Source organism: Aulonocara stuartgranti (assembly GCF_965226115.1).
Source record: "Aulonocara stuartgranti genome assembly, chromosome: 6".
Lineage (NCBI taxonomy): Eukaryota > Metazoa > Chordata > Actinopteri > Cichliformes > Cichlidae > Aulonocara > Aulonocara stuartgranti.
In genome coordinates this window covers 12,827,274-12,842,822 of record NC_138944.1, presented here as the reverse complement: position 1 = coordinate 12,842,822, position 15,549 = coordinate 12,827,274, and the positions used below count along the sequence as shown (strand labels likewise).

Below are 15,549 nucleotides of genomic sequence, written 5' to 3'. Positions count from 1 at the left end.
TGCTGTCTTTTCGCTTTTATACATATGAGGATGAGTAATTTCTTTTTCAGTTAAGGATTAGCAAATGGCATTTTGAATGTGAAATATTAAGTAGAATATATTCTTCCTCTTTCCTGCAGTGTTTTGGTTTGCTGGGGGTGAATGGAGCAGGAAAAACCAGCACCTTCAAAATGCTGACAGGAGATTCTGTGGTAACAAGTGGCGAGGCCTACCTGGCTGGCAAGAGGTGAGAGACAAGAAAAGACGTCATATCATACGACACTATGTAGATTACAACACTACTTAATTCATGAAAAGGTGTTACATTTCAGGTTTCTTTTTCTTTCTTCATATCACTTAAAAAAACCACTTTAATCTATTTTCTCTTACTGCAGTGTAACCACAGAGATAGATGAAGTCCATCAGAACATGGGCTACTGTCCTCAGTTTGATGCTATCAATGACCTACTGACTGGCAGAGAGCATCTCGAGTTTTATGCTATCCTGAGAGGAGTGCCCGAGAAGGAAGTCTGTGAGGTCAGCAACAAGCATACACACGTGATACATATTTGCCTTTTACACGTAAACTACACCTATAATTCTACTTGTGCAGTGTTGTTGTTTGTTTGGGTTTTTTTCCTATTTTATATTTCAACTAGACACTTTACCTGATAATGATAACACTTTCAGCCATGATATGATGTTTCAGCCAGAAGTCAGTTTAACACACGCAAAACTCTAACCCTCCACTAGGTGGCAGACTGGGGCATCCGTAAACTGGGTTTGATGAAGTATGTGGACAAGGCAGCTGGCAGCTACAGTGGAGGAAATATGAGGAAACTGTCTACTGCTATTGCTCTAATAGGAGGACCACCTGTTGTGTTTCTGGTCAGTGAAACTAATAATAACAATAATAATAAAGCATTGCTGAATGTTAAAGCTCCTAAAGTCAGTGAACTGTCTCGTAAATATGATTGTGTAGCAGCAGCTGAGTACCTGCTCTTACATGTTCGCAGGATGAACCAACTACAGGCATGGACCCCAAGGCACGTCGTGCTCTCTGGAACGCCATCCTGAGCATCATCAAAGAGGGGCGATCTGTAGTCCTGACCTCTCACAGGTTCGACAGGCCCTTCCGGTCCATGTGTTTGTTTACCTGGACATTCTTTCTTTTTTTTTCTTTTTTTTCTAATTCCCTCCTTATGAATATCTTTCTTATGTGTCTTGTAATAGTATGGAGGAGTGTGAAGCTCTTTGCACCAGGATGGCCATCATGGTCAACGGCAGGTTCCGCTGTCTGGGCAGCGTGCAGCATCTCAAAAACAGGTCAGACCACAAAAAAATCACCTCTCACAACATTGTAGCTCACAAAAAGTCGTTTTACACTTTTAGCAAGATTAATGGTATTATTTTATGTTTATGACTATATATGGCAGCAATCCTGATTCTGTATTTCTGTCAGCTGATTCATATGAAGGAAAGACTGGTCTTCAGCCCCATAGCAGGGGAAAAAAACTGAATGTATATATATTTAATATACTTGTTAGATTTGGAGATGGCTACACAATCATCCTACGGGTGGCGGGACCAGACCCAGACCTTAGGCCAGTAATGGACTTCATAGAAAGGGAGCTACCAGGGAGCACGTTGAAGGAGAAGCACCGCAACATGCTCCAGTACCAGCTTCCCTCATCCCTCACCTCTCTCGCCCGAATCTTCTCCCTGCTCTCAAAGAACAAAGAGGCTCTCAGCATAGAGGACTACTCTGTTTCTCAGACCACTTTAGACCAAGTAAGCAAACTTACAAACAATCATTATGAACATCCAACTTCAATTTAAGCATGCTCATTTGTTTTTCCTCTTCTTCGCCCTCCTTTTCCAGGTGTTCGTAAATTTTGCCAAGGACCAAAGTGACGAGGACCACTTGAAAGATGTCCATCTGAGCAAGCGGGACGCTGTTGTAGTGGACATTTCCCAGCTGAACTCTTTTCTCACAGACAACAAGACCAGGGAGAGCTGTGTCTGATTCCACAACATACCATCTGTGGGAGTTGCAATGCTTCGCCCACCCTCCCCACGACCGAGAAAAGATGGACCACTAAACTCTGGGGAGACAGACTGCGTTCATTTTTTTTTTCTACTTTTTAGTCTTTTTCAATTGTCATCATTTCTCAGTGGACCTGCATTTCAATGCACAGCCTCTTGAAAAGGCAGAGACTGCAGGTATTGTGACAGACACTGAAACAATGAAAGCTCAATGCAAATCAATGCAAGAAATATATATATAATTATGTTTAAGATGACGAGATATTTCTGTGAGGGTAGGAGACAGGTGCTTCTCCTTCACTAGATTGACAGAAAGAAAGGAAAGACTCAGAACACTTGAACTGACAGCAGAATTTTAATGCTGTATTAGACTGGAAAGCATGTGTAGCCTAGCTACCCACTCAATGGGCAAGACCCAGGGGACGGCAGAAGATCTCTCAGTTTTAAACCCCTTTCCTAAAGTAGTTAGCTGTGGTCAGTGAGGGTGTTAATGTATTTGCCTGTATGGAGAAATCAGGATGATATAAAAAAACAAATTTGGATCAGTCACTGCCAGCTGTTAAATCTGTTCAACCTTTTTAACCTGGTTAAAAACAGACTGACTGCTTTTTTATTCAGGGTCAAACCTTTCTAGATTTCTTTTCATTACCAAGCGCAGTTTGGGGGATTTTTTTCTATATCAAATGATGGTTAAAAAAAAAGCTTTTACAATCCACTTTTAGTCACAAATGTGCAATCATCAGCATAGTAATTTTTACTAATTACATTTTTAAAGGTAATTTAATTCCTCCAGGCAAACATAACCTTGACAGAGTTACTTTTCTTCAAATAACAATTAAGAACTGCTAACCAAGTTGTTTTGTTTTTATTTGTCGTACTTGGTGTCCTTGACATTGTCCAGCATAGTGCCTAAACTGGCGGAGACAGAAATTTGAGCACTCCATTAAAACAACAATGTATGTAGGCTGCCAAGGAATGTATAAGACAGATACCAACATGCATCAAAGCACAAAAAAAGCCCAATTTCTTTGTGTGTATAGAGAAACTTGACTGTTTTGTTTTAAAGTGTGTCCTTCATCGTGAAAAAACAACAACAACAACAAAAAAAATCTTGTGGTTCTTTGTTATATGCACAAGATGTACAGTCTGCTATGCTGGCTTGTTACTCACTCTGTCCTGTTCGGACAAAGGAGGGCTAAGGATTACTGAAGAATTTTTGAAAGTCAAATGGAAATATATAGTGCATGCTTTCCAATGGGCCACACACCTGGACTGTCTGGCCTTTTTTCTGTGTACCAAAGCATGCCGCCAGATCTGAGTGTGACCAGGATGTGCTTTTATAAACATCAGTGCGAGGGTACCACGGAAGCTTTTCAGACCTGAGCCAGTGTCGATGTGGATATTATGTACAGTAGCAATTTTGTGACGTCAAGTCGAAAAAAAGATGTTACCAGTGGAGTGAACAAACAGTATCTGTGCCAAATGAAGATGAATATGTATCCTTAACCAACCAGCATAATCTGGAGGAGGCAAATGTTTTTTAAAGTTTGTGTTGTGCTTTTATCCATCAGCTCAGTCAAAATCCTCCTATTCTCATTGTCAACAGCGTGAAACAAACTTGTGCTCTCATTCAGTCTTATTTAGACTGCAAGTTCTTTCTATCCTCTGGTCATGTTGCCAAATTCTACTCTGTCCACGTCCATAAACTGCCACACTGAAGGTATCTGTGCTGTCAGTAGCTCTGATATAGGACAAGCTGTTGAGATATTTTGTTTATAAGAGCTAGTCAGTAAGCCAGGCTAAAATCGAGGACCATGTCAATTAATACTTATGCTTGTAATGCTTTATAGTTCAGAAGTCCAATCCAGGCTTTAAGGTGATAACAGGTGCTCTGTTTCACGCGGAATCTCGGAAGGGGGTTCCAATATCTCGGGGATAACTGCTCTGGGGCTGACTCTGTTACCAACACAAAGGGTCTGATCCCCATCCCACCAAACCCCTGTTTTAAATTTGAGCACTTTATAGGTTTAGTATAGTCTTTTATTTCAACTATTTTAAAGTGGAAATCATGGCAAAAGAGACATGTAAAAACAAATCTCTGCACTGGAATACAGACAAAACAAAGTTAATCCACTGCATAAAACGATTTGTTTGAAACTTGAAATAGAGAACAAAGGCTTACATGTGATCGTGAGAAATGAGTGAAATAGTCAAAAGCAGAGATAGTAGCAAGTTAACGAGAGAGCGAGACAGTACTAAGGTAGGGATTTTTCTCTTCTCATGCTCAATATTATTATTTGTTTACATTTTTAAGTATTATGGCCGTTTGTGGTTGTTACCCATTATGTATAGTTATTCTTTACAGTAATAAATTCATACATTTTCAAAAAAAAAAAAGGTTCACGATGTGATTACTTTGACTTTGCTTTCACAGTACCTGTGTGCTAGATTAAAAAAAGAAAAAAAGGGTGGGCTTGTCACATGGAAGTTTGTAGCTACTGGATGAACAAAAGATCAGTTTATGTTTGGGTGTGTGGGTTAATGTGTGCTGGTGACTAAGTTTCTAGAGATTTCATGCGTCTGTGTGTCCATTTTCATCTGCTGTGTTCCCACACACGTATACACACCCACCACACACACATTTTATTTGCCTTTAAAAAGAGAAGCATACTCACGGGTTCCTGTCACTCCGAGTTATTCACCCACCAACATCATGACTGGGAGAGTTGTTTTTCTGGGACTTCTGCTCATCTGTATGACTGCAGGTAACAAAGAAAAGCCCTCTATTCTAAACAAACAATCATTCTTCTGTATGTGGGGTACTTTTAAGTGAAATTATATTTGTGTTAGATCGGGGTTAGTTAGTTTGGGGAGCAGCTGCAGTTGTAGAAGCACACTGACATAATGAAGTTTTATTGTTTTACAACACTGAGTTGAAGGCTTTATGCTTCAACACTGATCACCAAAAACAACAGTCAAATGTCACAGACAAAATATCTCTGTAAAGTATAGTTAAGTTGACTTCATTATAAATAGGAAATACAGAATACTTGGTTACATATGCATACGCATTTTGCAATATGGGGCTGTTATGTCAGGTGTGTCAGTTTTACTTTAGTTATTAAATTCTATGCACTCATACACTTAGTGAACATTTTACATATTAACAATACAGCAGTAGTAGTTTCTCATTCTAGTGCACAGTTTGAATCAGTGTAGTTACTTCTTTGAAGGCCAATTTTTTTTTTTTGGCCTTTCTTTATTTCTTGACTATTATATGAACTATTTTTAATATATATATATTTTTAAAGTTTTCTTTGGGTTTTTTTAAGGTGCAGAAGAGAGGTCTGGACTCATGAGAAAGGTGACATATTTTTAAATAGAAACTTTATATTTGAGTACTTTCGGGGATTGGATTTGTTTTAACTGAAGCTACAGCTTTGTTGCTGAAATGTTGTTAGTATTATTGTATCTATTATAGAATATAAATGACAAATGTTTACCTTTCTGCCAGCCTACTTGTCCTGACACGGCAGAGATTGTGGCGTGTCCTTTGAACCTCTCTCCTGTATGTGGCAGCGATGGAAACACTTATGCAAATGAGTGTCAGCTGTGTGCCCAGAGACAGTGAGTACACACAGCTGCTCTACACTCCCAGTATTCACACATTACTTCAACATCACCCAAGCCTCCTCACTACACACCATCGACACGGTGGCCTCTTTTAAAAAACAGCTTAAAACTCATCTGTTTAGACAGGCATTTGGGTAATATGTTGTCTTATTTTATATTTATATTGTACTATTGCCTGTTTGATATGCTTTTATATTTCCTCTAATATTGTTCGTTTGACATGTTTTTATGTGAAGCACTTTGTAACAGCGTTTTTGTCTTAAAAAGTGCTATATAAATAAATTTTACTTTACTTACTTACTATATAATACTTGCACATCCATCTGTTTGTAAAAAATAAATTAAAAAATAAATTAGACAAATAATTGCTTCATGATTCAAATAATGAAGCTTTCCAGGTCATTCTTGATTCATTTTTACGAGTAATAAGCATGTAGATGTTAGTGATTTTTTTAGGAAAGTAATAGTTATATCATGGGAAATGATAAAGTTCTACATTTGAACAGGTAATTTAGCAGCAATGCTCTTATTCAATATTGCCAAAAATACTGACAAAACTATAGAAGATAGGATTAAGATAAGATAAAATCCTTACATAGGGAATATTGTGAGTCTGAGTAAAATAAATAAAGTCAATGCTGCGGTAATGTGAGGGTTTTTTTTAATTATCAGATAATGATTAAAGTAAAACATTATCTTATATAGGCTTGAATCTTCCTCAAATGACAGACAGATTTAGCTACAGGAAAGTAATGCTATTTTAGGATGATGTATTTCTTTTAAAAAAAGATCTCTGTCTCTGTTTCTCCCTCTTTCTGTTTGTTCATGACCCGGTAACTCCTGACACATTTTATCTCTGTTCACAGATGAAATGTGACCTGTAGTTAACATGACCTCATTTTCACTCTTTATCATATGTTAAACTAAAAGTCATTTGACAGAAATCATCCCAGTCATGTCGTTATTATTTTCTTATCAGATCAACGAAGGTGGACATTATGATTGTCAAAGAGCAGAGCTGCTGACCTCCACACCTGGTGAAGTCACTGTCAAGGGCCCAATCAGAATCAAGTGAAATGATTCCAACTGTTTTAAATACTTACCGCAATCAATAAATATCATTCAACAGTGTGCTTGGGGTATTTTCTTTTGTTATCCACCAAATTCACATTTCACCAAAGCAGACAATAATAAGGAGAGTGAAACAGACGAAAGATTGAACAAATGTTTCAGTGAAGACAATGCTGAATAGAAGAAAGAAAGAAGAGATTTGTTATTTAGAGACAGGAATCAGTGTAACATTCCTTTGTAAAGTGAAGACACAAGGTGAATGAACACTTGGTTATCTAACTGGGTGAGCTAACTGTTTACACTCCTTTCACTGAGTAACACAGTGGTCGATAGTGTATGTGTGTGGCAGAAAGAGTGACAGAAAGAGGAAGGACTGGACAGACAAAGAGCGAGACCAAACGAAAAAAGAAAAAACACAGAGGACAGTAAAACAGCAGAGTTATAAAAGTGTTGAGTCCTGAGGCCAAAGGTCAACTTCATATTAGTCACATGACTAAAACCAGGAAAAGGAGAAGTGGGATCACTCCACAGCCTGCTTTATCTTTACAGCACAGCAGAAACAAAGTTTTCTGGACAGTAATGAACCAACTTATCGAAAGATGATTAGAAACTTGCTGGAACATGAGTGAGTACAAACTTTAAACACTAAATGTTAAATGTGTTACATTACAGATCTTTACTTTGTTGTAATCAGCTGTATATTGTTGTCGCCGTTCGAGTTTACAAACTGATTCTAGGAGTTTGAAACAAAGACACAGGGACAGAACTTGAACTGACTTTATCAGTGCACTATGAACCCTTTTTATTAAATGCTCTTTTATCTCTATCTGATTTAGTAAGTAAAGCTTTGGTAAGGTTTTGTAAGGCTTATTCCACTCAGATCAGCACTTTAGTTTAAATAGGCTCTGTCCTGTTGGTGTCTTTTTAGTCTATCAAATTAATTTGTACTCAGCAGAACAAAAGGGAACAAACTAGGTGTTCCTTAATTTGTCATGTGTTACAGTGCATTATGTTACATTGTGTTCATAGTATCGTTGTGTCTCCAGGGTCTCCCCGGATGAGGATTGTCACCAAAGAGTGTCTGTGGAGCTAATCTTGCATCTTTCACTCATACCAGCAGTAAGCTATTCATTCATTAAAACTGGATCTTAGACATGGTCAACTACAACACTGCCTATAATAAGACCATATTAATAATGCAGAGTTTCAGAAACTCCCTTAATAATTGAAATTTGTTTTGTATTTGAACAACTCAAGTATGTAGTGTCCCAACTTAATTTCAGCCAGGCCTATTTTATTCAAAAGATGTCTATTATCCATGGTGGGGTGTTTTTTTTATTATTAACTTTTTTTGTAGAGAATTGAAAAATATTTGTAATGCAAGTAATGTGTTAAATTACGTTATCAAAAAAAAAATTATATTTACTATACCACCCAACAGTGGCCAGAAATACAAGCCAGAAACTGTCACCTAACTCAAGAAATGAATAAGTGTTGTGTGTGCTCACAACAGAAAACTTAGCACTCTAACTTTGAATGGTAACTTTAGTCACTTTTACTGAAGACAACATTGAAAAAAAAATAAAAGAAAGTCTGGGGTGACTCTAAACTTTTGCATAGTATTGTGTAACCAAGGATTACGAGTAGCACTAGCGCAGTGCTACTGGGAATGCAGGGTAACATACAAAAAACCTGCTGCCACAATAAGTGAGCAGCACTGACTGGTGCAGCAATATATAAGGATCAAATAAAGCCTTTATAAGAGACCCATATGCTCACCCTATTTCCTTGTTCACACAGTTGATGCGAACATGACATTATTATTTATTATAGTATTTATGATGTGATATCTTTTCATCCAGGTGTTGATTGCAGGGGTGCTGTCATTCCTTCAGAAACGAGCCCAGAGGCTGGCCATTGACGACAGACTGCCATTCCTAGATCGACGTTTTGCTATAGTTGTGTAAGTCAACAGGAGTAGTAACAACAGATGGGTCCTCAAGTCAGTGTCTTATCTTTTATTATACAATAGAACGAGACGTAAATATCAGTCATAAGTTTGTAGTTTTAAACTAATGTATTGGTGTAAAAATTAATTAAGTATGCAATCATCTAGGTAAGGAATTCTCAGAAAGTTGATTTTGTTCTTCGTTTTCAGTGGGAGAAAGTTTTCGTCACTCTTCCTCTCATGACTGAAACCAGCACCACTGATGAACAATGGGAACAATTACTCGTCAGCCCGTTGTTTGTCAGTAGTGCTAGTTTCAGTCATTATGCAAAACCACTGTTTATAACGTTGGGGAAACCTGCATTCAGCTGAGACCGAAGAAGTCACTTGGATGGGTGACGAAACCGTTGTCCTACTGAAAACGCTACGTCCAGATGACCAGAATCAACTTTTTGGGATATCCCCTACTAAGTTTCACTGACATCCTTTAAGAATCATTTACTTGTGTCTGTATGACTACAGCATCACTATGGCTTTTTCTGTACTTATGGTTGTTTTTCTATTAATCATTGTGCCTCAGCCCTTTGGATACTGTAGGCAGCCTCAGTAATCGTTGGTCTTATGGCTTTGCCTTTGGGGCCGTATCAAGCAGCGTCTTGCTCCTGTTCTCTGAAAACTATGTCCTGTTCACTGTTCCATCCTGGGCCAGAGGTACATTGTTATCCTCTTACTTTTTTACTGTAGAGTTTCCAAGAATTGTGTTGACAGATACACTGTTCTGACTGTTATCCTCAGCTTTTCTGTACCTGATTGGAGCTTTAGAAGTGGGCTTGGTTTATTTCCCTTTCTTTGCCTGTCTGTCCACACCATTCAGAATGACAGGGGCAGTGCTGGGAATACTCTACTCTCTATTTTGGTAAATATTCAGACATAGTCTATGTATGCATGTTTTACAACATCATTTAAAGCTTCTCATAAACTAAAACAAAAATAAACTAATGGTTAATTTAAAAAAGGAACTAAAAACACAAAATATAATAAAAAAAGTTGGAGATTAAATAGATAGATTAACTGGTTGATGTGTGGGTGATTTAATTTTATTAACAACCGTATTACACATTTGTGTTTTTATGTTGTAGGATAGGAATTACAGCCTGGGAAACAGTCACTTGTCCCAGTGGTAAGGTAGGAAACCCAGCAATGTACCGTCCATCAAGCTTTCACAATATTCGACCCATGTTAATTAAAGGCATTCAAACTCTGCTGAACATTTAGCTATGAAGTTGCCTAGTGCATTAAGCTTTGAAGAACACATTTATGATTGTCTGTGTTTATGGTTTTAAAGATACTGGGTAAATACCAAAAGGTGATTTCCCAGTGGCCCCGTATGCTCTCCCTCATCTTCCTCTTCGGGCGATTTATTTACATCTTGGTCAAAGCTATTCGAATACGCCTGCACATGGAACAAGAGGTCAGAAATACCAATACATGGATTGTGATGATTCCTACTAAATACGTGTACAACATAACGTCATTACTGCCATCAAGAATATTATGTTGTTGGTAGCAAATGTGTGTGCATGTGCCCCATTCTGCCTGTAAACACAATAGCTCACATATTTTTTAAATTCTGATAAAACTTTGTAAGGGTGTAGAGTGGGGATGTGTTAACATTACATTAAAATTTGACTTACATTCACCAAGGTCTTCAAGTTGAACTTAATGATTTATTGGTTAAAAATGGACAAAAAGTCTCATTACCTCATCACACAAACTATTATTCTTACCAGTGTAGTTTGTATTTTCAACACACATACACATTTTACTAAAAATAATTACAATAAAAATTATGTCAGGTATTCTCTATTGAAATGGGCTTCAGCAGGGCAAACAACAATAGCCTGCAGTACAAACTTCCATACATTTTAAAAAAAGAACAAAGAAAACAAAATTCATACATTAAAAATACAAAGATAATAAAATGAATACTACCCAGATAGTAGCTGCCTTGGTTGAAGTCGATGTCAGTTGCTATCTTAATAACGTTTTTTTTTTCATAATAGATTAGAAAGTTACAATTTTTTATGAATATAGTGAATTTTGTCCGAGTATGAATGTCTGAATCTGTTGCCAGGACTCTGCAGAGCTAACTGAGCGACACCAGGTTCAGCATGTTAAGAGACTGCTGCAAAAGACACCCGGACATAGGTAAATACACCCACTCGTGTACACGAATGAAATTGGTTTAAGGCTGCCGGCAACCAGCGCCATCTTACCCTTCCTCCCGTACAGACATTACACAGACATCACATGGGGAAGACAGGTCAGAGAGGTAGAACAATGGAGGAGAAAAAGGAACTCCACCCATACTGATACTGAGCCGCTAAAGTGAGATCAGTTTGAGAACAAAATAGAGAACAGAATAGACATCCCCCCTCATTGCATAGACAGCATGCATCTGTTATCATGGTTCCGAATAGGTAGATGTTGTTCAATCTCCTCCATCAAGAGTGTCACCAGTATTTGTATTTTTACAAATCTTCAGGGTATCCTAGTTTCATTCTAATATAAAATGTGACTCAACATTGGATGTTAAGTTTTAATGACTGCATTTTATAGAAACCGAGTTTCAGACTGATTTAAAGTCCAGTCTGCTGTGTTCAAGCCATTTCAAAAGGTTTTAGTATCAAAAATGTGAGAGTTAACAATCCAGCTAATTGAAAATCACACGTGTCACAGTTCTGTAGAGAATTTTCAGTGCTGTTTAAAAAATGCTGCAGCTGCTATTGAACCTAAGAACAGGACAAATTGAAACTTTTCATCCATGTTTGTGTTGCAGTATGCCACTTACCTGGTTCCAAAGGAGGGTTTATGAGTGGGACCCCCACTTCAAGTATCCCAGCAGAATCATTGGCACTGTTGTAATATCCCTAATAGGCCTATATACGGTACGGAAAAATATATTTTATGATTTTCTTGAATTGTCTAATTGATTCCCTTTGTTTGGTGTTATTTAAATGATTTATACTTCTTCTGCGGGGACTCCTATATTCATTTATCTTTTCCATTCCTTTAGATGACACTAGCAGACTACAGTGTCAGTAGTTCTACTTTTGACAAAATTGAAACTTGGAAAAATACACTGAAAGATGTGGTTACTGCATGTAACGAGACAGAATCCCTGGGATACATGGTACCACAGCTGGAAGAATTTATCGTTGTGGCCAGGAGTAAGTAGTCCCTTCAGACTTTTAAAGGGGGAGCATTTATGAACCCTGTGATTAATATCACATATTATGTGTAAAGTGGATATCAGACACATTTTATTTCCTGCTGTTTTGAGAGTTAATATTGCCAGTAGGAATTACCAAATAAACCTCTATTAGAAAATTGAATAATATTTTTGTTAAATATTAGGAACACAATGGTCATCGCCATTTATAAGAATACAAAGTAATATACAGTAATATAAAGTTATGTATGTTTGAATTTATGTTTGTTTGTTTATTTAAGAATCCTGGCTAGCCACCACCATCTTTGCCAGTCTTAACTCTGTTGCCTACACCTTCCATGTTTTGGCATGTTACAGGTAAGAAATTTAAGAAACGGGTATAATGACTGTTAGCTATATTTAGTTTACAGCAAGACTACCATTTCTACTACCAGCAAGCAGACAAACAGATCTGAATTTGTCTGTAATTTAATGAGCTTACTGTTGCTTTAGGAAACACTTAAGGAGGCTCTGGAAAGGACAGAAAGTATTTCTTCCTGAGAAGTTTCATAAGCCTAGATCTGCTACGAGTGTGGTAAGCAAAACACTTGGATGCAAACACGCATACTGTAGAGCTGAAGTGATTTTAAATTATTGCATTCTTAACAAAGTACACAAAAATGTTTGTGCCATGAATTTTACCAGGCTTCCATTGCAAGATACTCGGGCTGGCAAATCGCTTTCACACTGTGGGGTAAGCTTTTCTTACCGTAAACTTTCAAAACAAGGACAACTGGCCTGATCTAAATAGGACATCCTGTATTAGGACTTGAGAACCAAATCTTAAGAATCATTTTCATACAGTAGCTTTCATCAAAATGCAAATCTATGTAGATGTAATCTATGCCAATAGATGAAATTAATCACAGAAAAGCTGTCTGACTTATTATACAGGCAGCTATTATAAGGAAAATATTTTTACAGTTGTTAATTATTTCTGCTTTTTTTAGGCTACCTGATTGTCCATTTTGTCCACTTCCTGTTTGCTTTGCTGATTGCTTACGTGGTGGTTCTTCCTATACTGAATGGGAAAGTGCTTAGCATGCTCTCCACACTGGGAACTATATTGTAAGGCTGTTTTTCTTTCTATAAGTGTGTTGCTATGATTACATATATAAATTAATGTGCACTCTGGCTGACCTTTAATGTTTTTCTGTGTCTCTTTTAGTCTGACCATCTGCATTGTAATTAGCCTGGTGATTCTTCAAATAATTTTGGTTCAGATCTTCTTCCTTCAGAACAAAATAGATGCCACAGACAAAGAGAAACCTCTAGCCCTCAACAACAGGTAGGTGTATCTCATATAAAGTGTGTTCTTGAGTCACACCAACACTCAGATCTTTCATTTGCCAGCAATTCATCGTGGTAGAAAAATGCCAAAAGGCATTTTAAAAATCCCAAAATCTCTCGTAAATCTCACATACTCAGTAAGTGGCTCATTAGATAGCAGATACAAAATATTTAAAGTAGTATGAAAGCATTATTGGCACTTTTTCAAGGAGATTTGCATATTCACAAGCAACCAGATGACCACCAGAGTCATAAAGAATTATAGTTAATATTTAATAGTTAATAGATATATATTGATTTCCAATGCTAACATCACTTAACAATTTTTTTCAAATATTAATAAGACAAAAGAATTTAACTCAAAGCACATTAACTTGAAATCACAATTTCCCCCTTTTTAGGAAGGCATTTCACTGCTTCAACTACTTCTTCTTTTTCTACAACGTGGTTATGGGGATGACCACCTGCATACTGAGGCTTCTTTTAAGCATTGTGGTGGGAACATGGTTGGTGTCTCGCATAGACCGAACTATTATGCAGCGGGGGTATGAGAACATGGATGCTGGTAAGCTTAGATTCAACTAAAAACATATAGTTAAGAAAAAAAGATCACAGCCAAACCTAAACTCTTTGGTATTTTAATATACTGCAGTAATAATGAAAAATAATTTTATCATTCATATTATTTGATGTCCAGAAGACCACATTCAGATGCATCCACGAGATGGCAGCATTTCAATGAGAATTACAAGTTACTTTGTCTCAAGGCAAATATTGGTATCAGTCAAATATTGATTAAAGCTAGTAAAAAAAAACAACAAAAAAAGATGTTATTTCACAAATAACATGTAAAAGACATGTAAAATGACAGCTTTGTGCTCATTTGTTCTTATGTTACTGCAATACCCTGTCTGATGGTGTGTGAATTTGTATCTCTGAATATTGATAATTGTATTTCCCCTTTTATCCAGGCTACACTACATGGATTGGGATGATCTTTGCTGACCATTATCACAACAACCCAGTCATGGTATCTTTCTGTCAGATGCTGGTGTCAAGTACGCTGCAGAGACACAATTCATCTGCTTACTCCACATTCGACAATAATGTGTCAGGTCAGTGGTGTGTCTGTGTGTCTCTTCCATTTATAGACACCTTTATACTGCTTTGACCTTTCTGTCATCTGATCTTTCTCAAACTTCTGTTTTATTATCACTTTCTGTTTGTTCAGAACCCCCTGTGAACAGTCGGGCCAGGAGGCGTTGGGCTTTGCTTTACACATTACTAAGGAACCCTCCCCTGATCATGCTAAGAAAGCACCACCTCTCGTCATCATCTCCCCCAGCAGACACAGTGCTGCAGGCTTGGATTTTGGCATCTCAAACACAGAGGCAACAGGCATTGTCAGAGCTGCCACCAGAGATCAAATTGCCACCAGAAGAAGACTGTTAATAACACATTTGATTCCGGTTCTTTAAAAAAATATAAGCTGGAATCCAATGAATGACGAAGACCTTTAATGGAAACTTGTTATAAAGCAGAAGGAAGTTTTTCAGCACTGCCATAATCTCACTACCTGTTATGTCACCAGCTGAGAGTGCCATAAATAAGTTTAGAACAACTTCACTAATTTGCTAGTTAGTGAATGTACTTCTTTTTAATGGAGTTCTGTGGCCTAGGGTCTGTGGGTTTTATGCGTGTATTGTTTTTTACAAATACATAGTTTTTACTCAGACTTGGCATAAGAATTCAAACATGAGTTCATGCCATCTCTTTCCCTGACTCAGAATGAAAGCATCTGCTGTGAAGGCAAATTAAAAAAATATATAAATGTATAAATGCAGGGATAAACAAACCTTTGTATATTGTCACAACCTCTATAACATCTCGAGTTGGAGCTGGCCATACAGTTACTTGACCTACACCACACAGCTATTGTGCTTGTTATTTTTATTTTGTCTTGGCAGCATAAAATCTAACTGCTAATAAACACTACTTTTCCTTAAATGTCTGGTTGTGTTTAATAGTGAGCATTCATACAATTTTTTATAGTAGTACATATATAGAAAGGCCAGTGTAGGTTGTAGGTTGCTGAAAATAAAATCAAAATACAAATTAATAAAATGATACCAGAAATCCTAGAGTTGATGTTATTTGGATTAATACTTTGAACAATTAATCAAGGATAATGTATACCAGATGCAAAATTACTGGTATATTGTATGAATGATGCAAAACAGCATACTAATAATAAATTTACAACAAACATTTGCTTTGAGAATAGTGAAGTCTTTTTCTGCGATAAAAGTTT

General features: G+C 37.1%; 3 protein-coding genes across 4 annotated transcripts in view; all 3 read left to right on the top strand.

Moving 5' to 3' along the window:
* The window catches only part of LOC309708402 (phospholipid-transporting ATPase ABCA1-like), a 34,856-nt gene extending 30,707 nt beyond the window's left edge, over nucleotides 1–4,149 (top strand). For both annotated transcript variants that reach the window (XM_082536403.1, XM_082536402.1), the window contains exons 43-49: nucleotides 120–226; nucleotides 375–516; nucleotides 733–867; nucleotides 996–1,099; nucleotides 1,213–1,305; nucleotides 1,527–1,770; nucleotides 1,862–4,149. In XM_082536403.1, coding sequence (XP_082392529.1) covers nucleotides 120–226; nucleotides 375–516; nucleotides 733–867; nucleotides 996–1,099; nucleotides 1,213–1,305; nucleotides 1,527–1,770; nucleotides 1,862–2,005 — 969 coding nt within the window. In that variant the 3' untranslated portion in view covers nucleotides 2,006–4,149. The remainder of the gene's footprint in view (nucleotides 1–119; nucleotides 227–374; nucleotides 517–732; nucleotides 868–995; nucleotides 1,100–1,212; nucleotides 1,306–1,526; nucleotides 1,771–1,861) is intronic.
* Nucleotides 4,150–4,682: 533 nt separating this feature from the next.
* On the top strand, nucleotides 4,683–6,789 carry spink4 (serine peptidase inhibitor, Kazal type 4). Its single transcript, XM_082536480.1, has 4 exons — nucleotides 4,683–4,790; nucleotides 5,358–5,389; nucleotides 5,540–5,652; nucleotides 6,638–6,789. Exons 1-4 carry the CDS (start codon nucleotides 4,739–4,741, stop codon nucleotides 6,681–6,683), a joined length of 243 nt encoding a protein of 80 aa, XP_082392606.1. The 5' UTR covers nucleotides 4,683–4,738; the 3' UTR covers nucleotides 6,684–6,789.
* Nucleotides 6,790–7,029: 240 nt separating this feature from the next.
* stra6l (STRA6-like) lies at nucleotides 7,030–15,239 on the top strand. The gene is made up of 18 exons (XM_082535192.1): nucleotides 7,030–7,354; nucleotides 7,776–7,848; nucleotides 8,592–8,692; nucleotides 9,258–9,388; nucleotides 9,473–9,593; nucleotides 9,817–9,862; nucleotides 10,023–10,148; nucleotides 10,812–10,885; nucleotides 11,517–11,625; nucleotides 11,754–11,907; nucleotides 12,191–12,266; nucleotides 12,402–12,483; nucleotides 12,594–12,642; nucleotides 12,899–13,016; nucleotides 13,117–13,236; nucleotides 13,640–13,803; nucleotides 14,210–14,353; nucleotides 14,470–15,239. The coding sequence occupies exons 1-18, from the start codon at nucleotides 7,329–7,331 to the stop codon at nucleotides 14,688–14,690; spliced, it is 1,935 nt and encodes a 644-aa protein (XP_082391318.1). The 5' UTR covers nucleotides 7,030–7,328; the 3' UTR covers nucleotides 14,691–15,239.
* The last annotated feature ends 310 nt before the right edge of the window (nucleotides 15,240–15,549 follow it).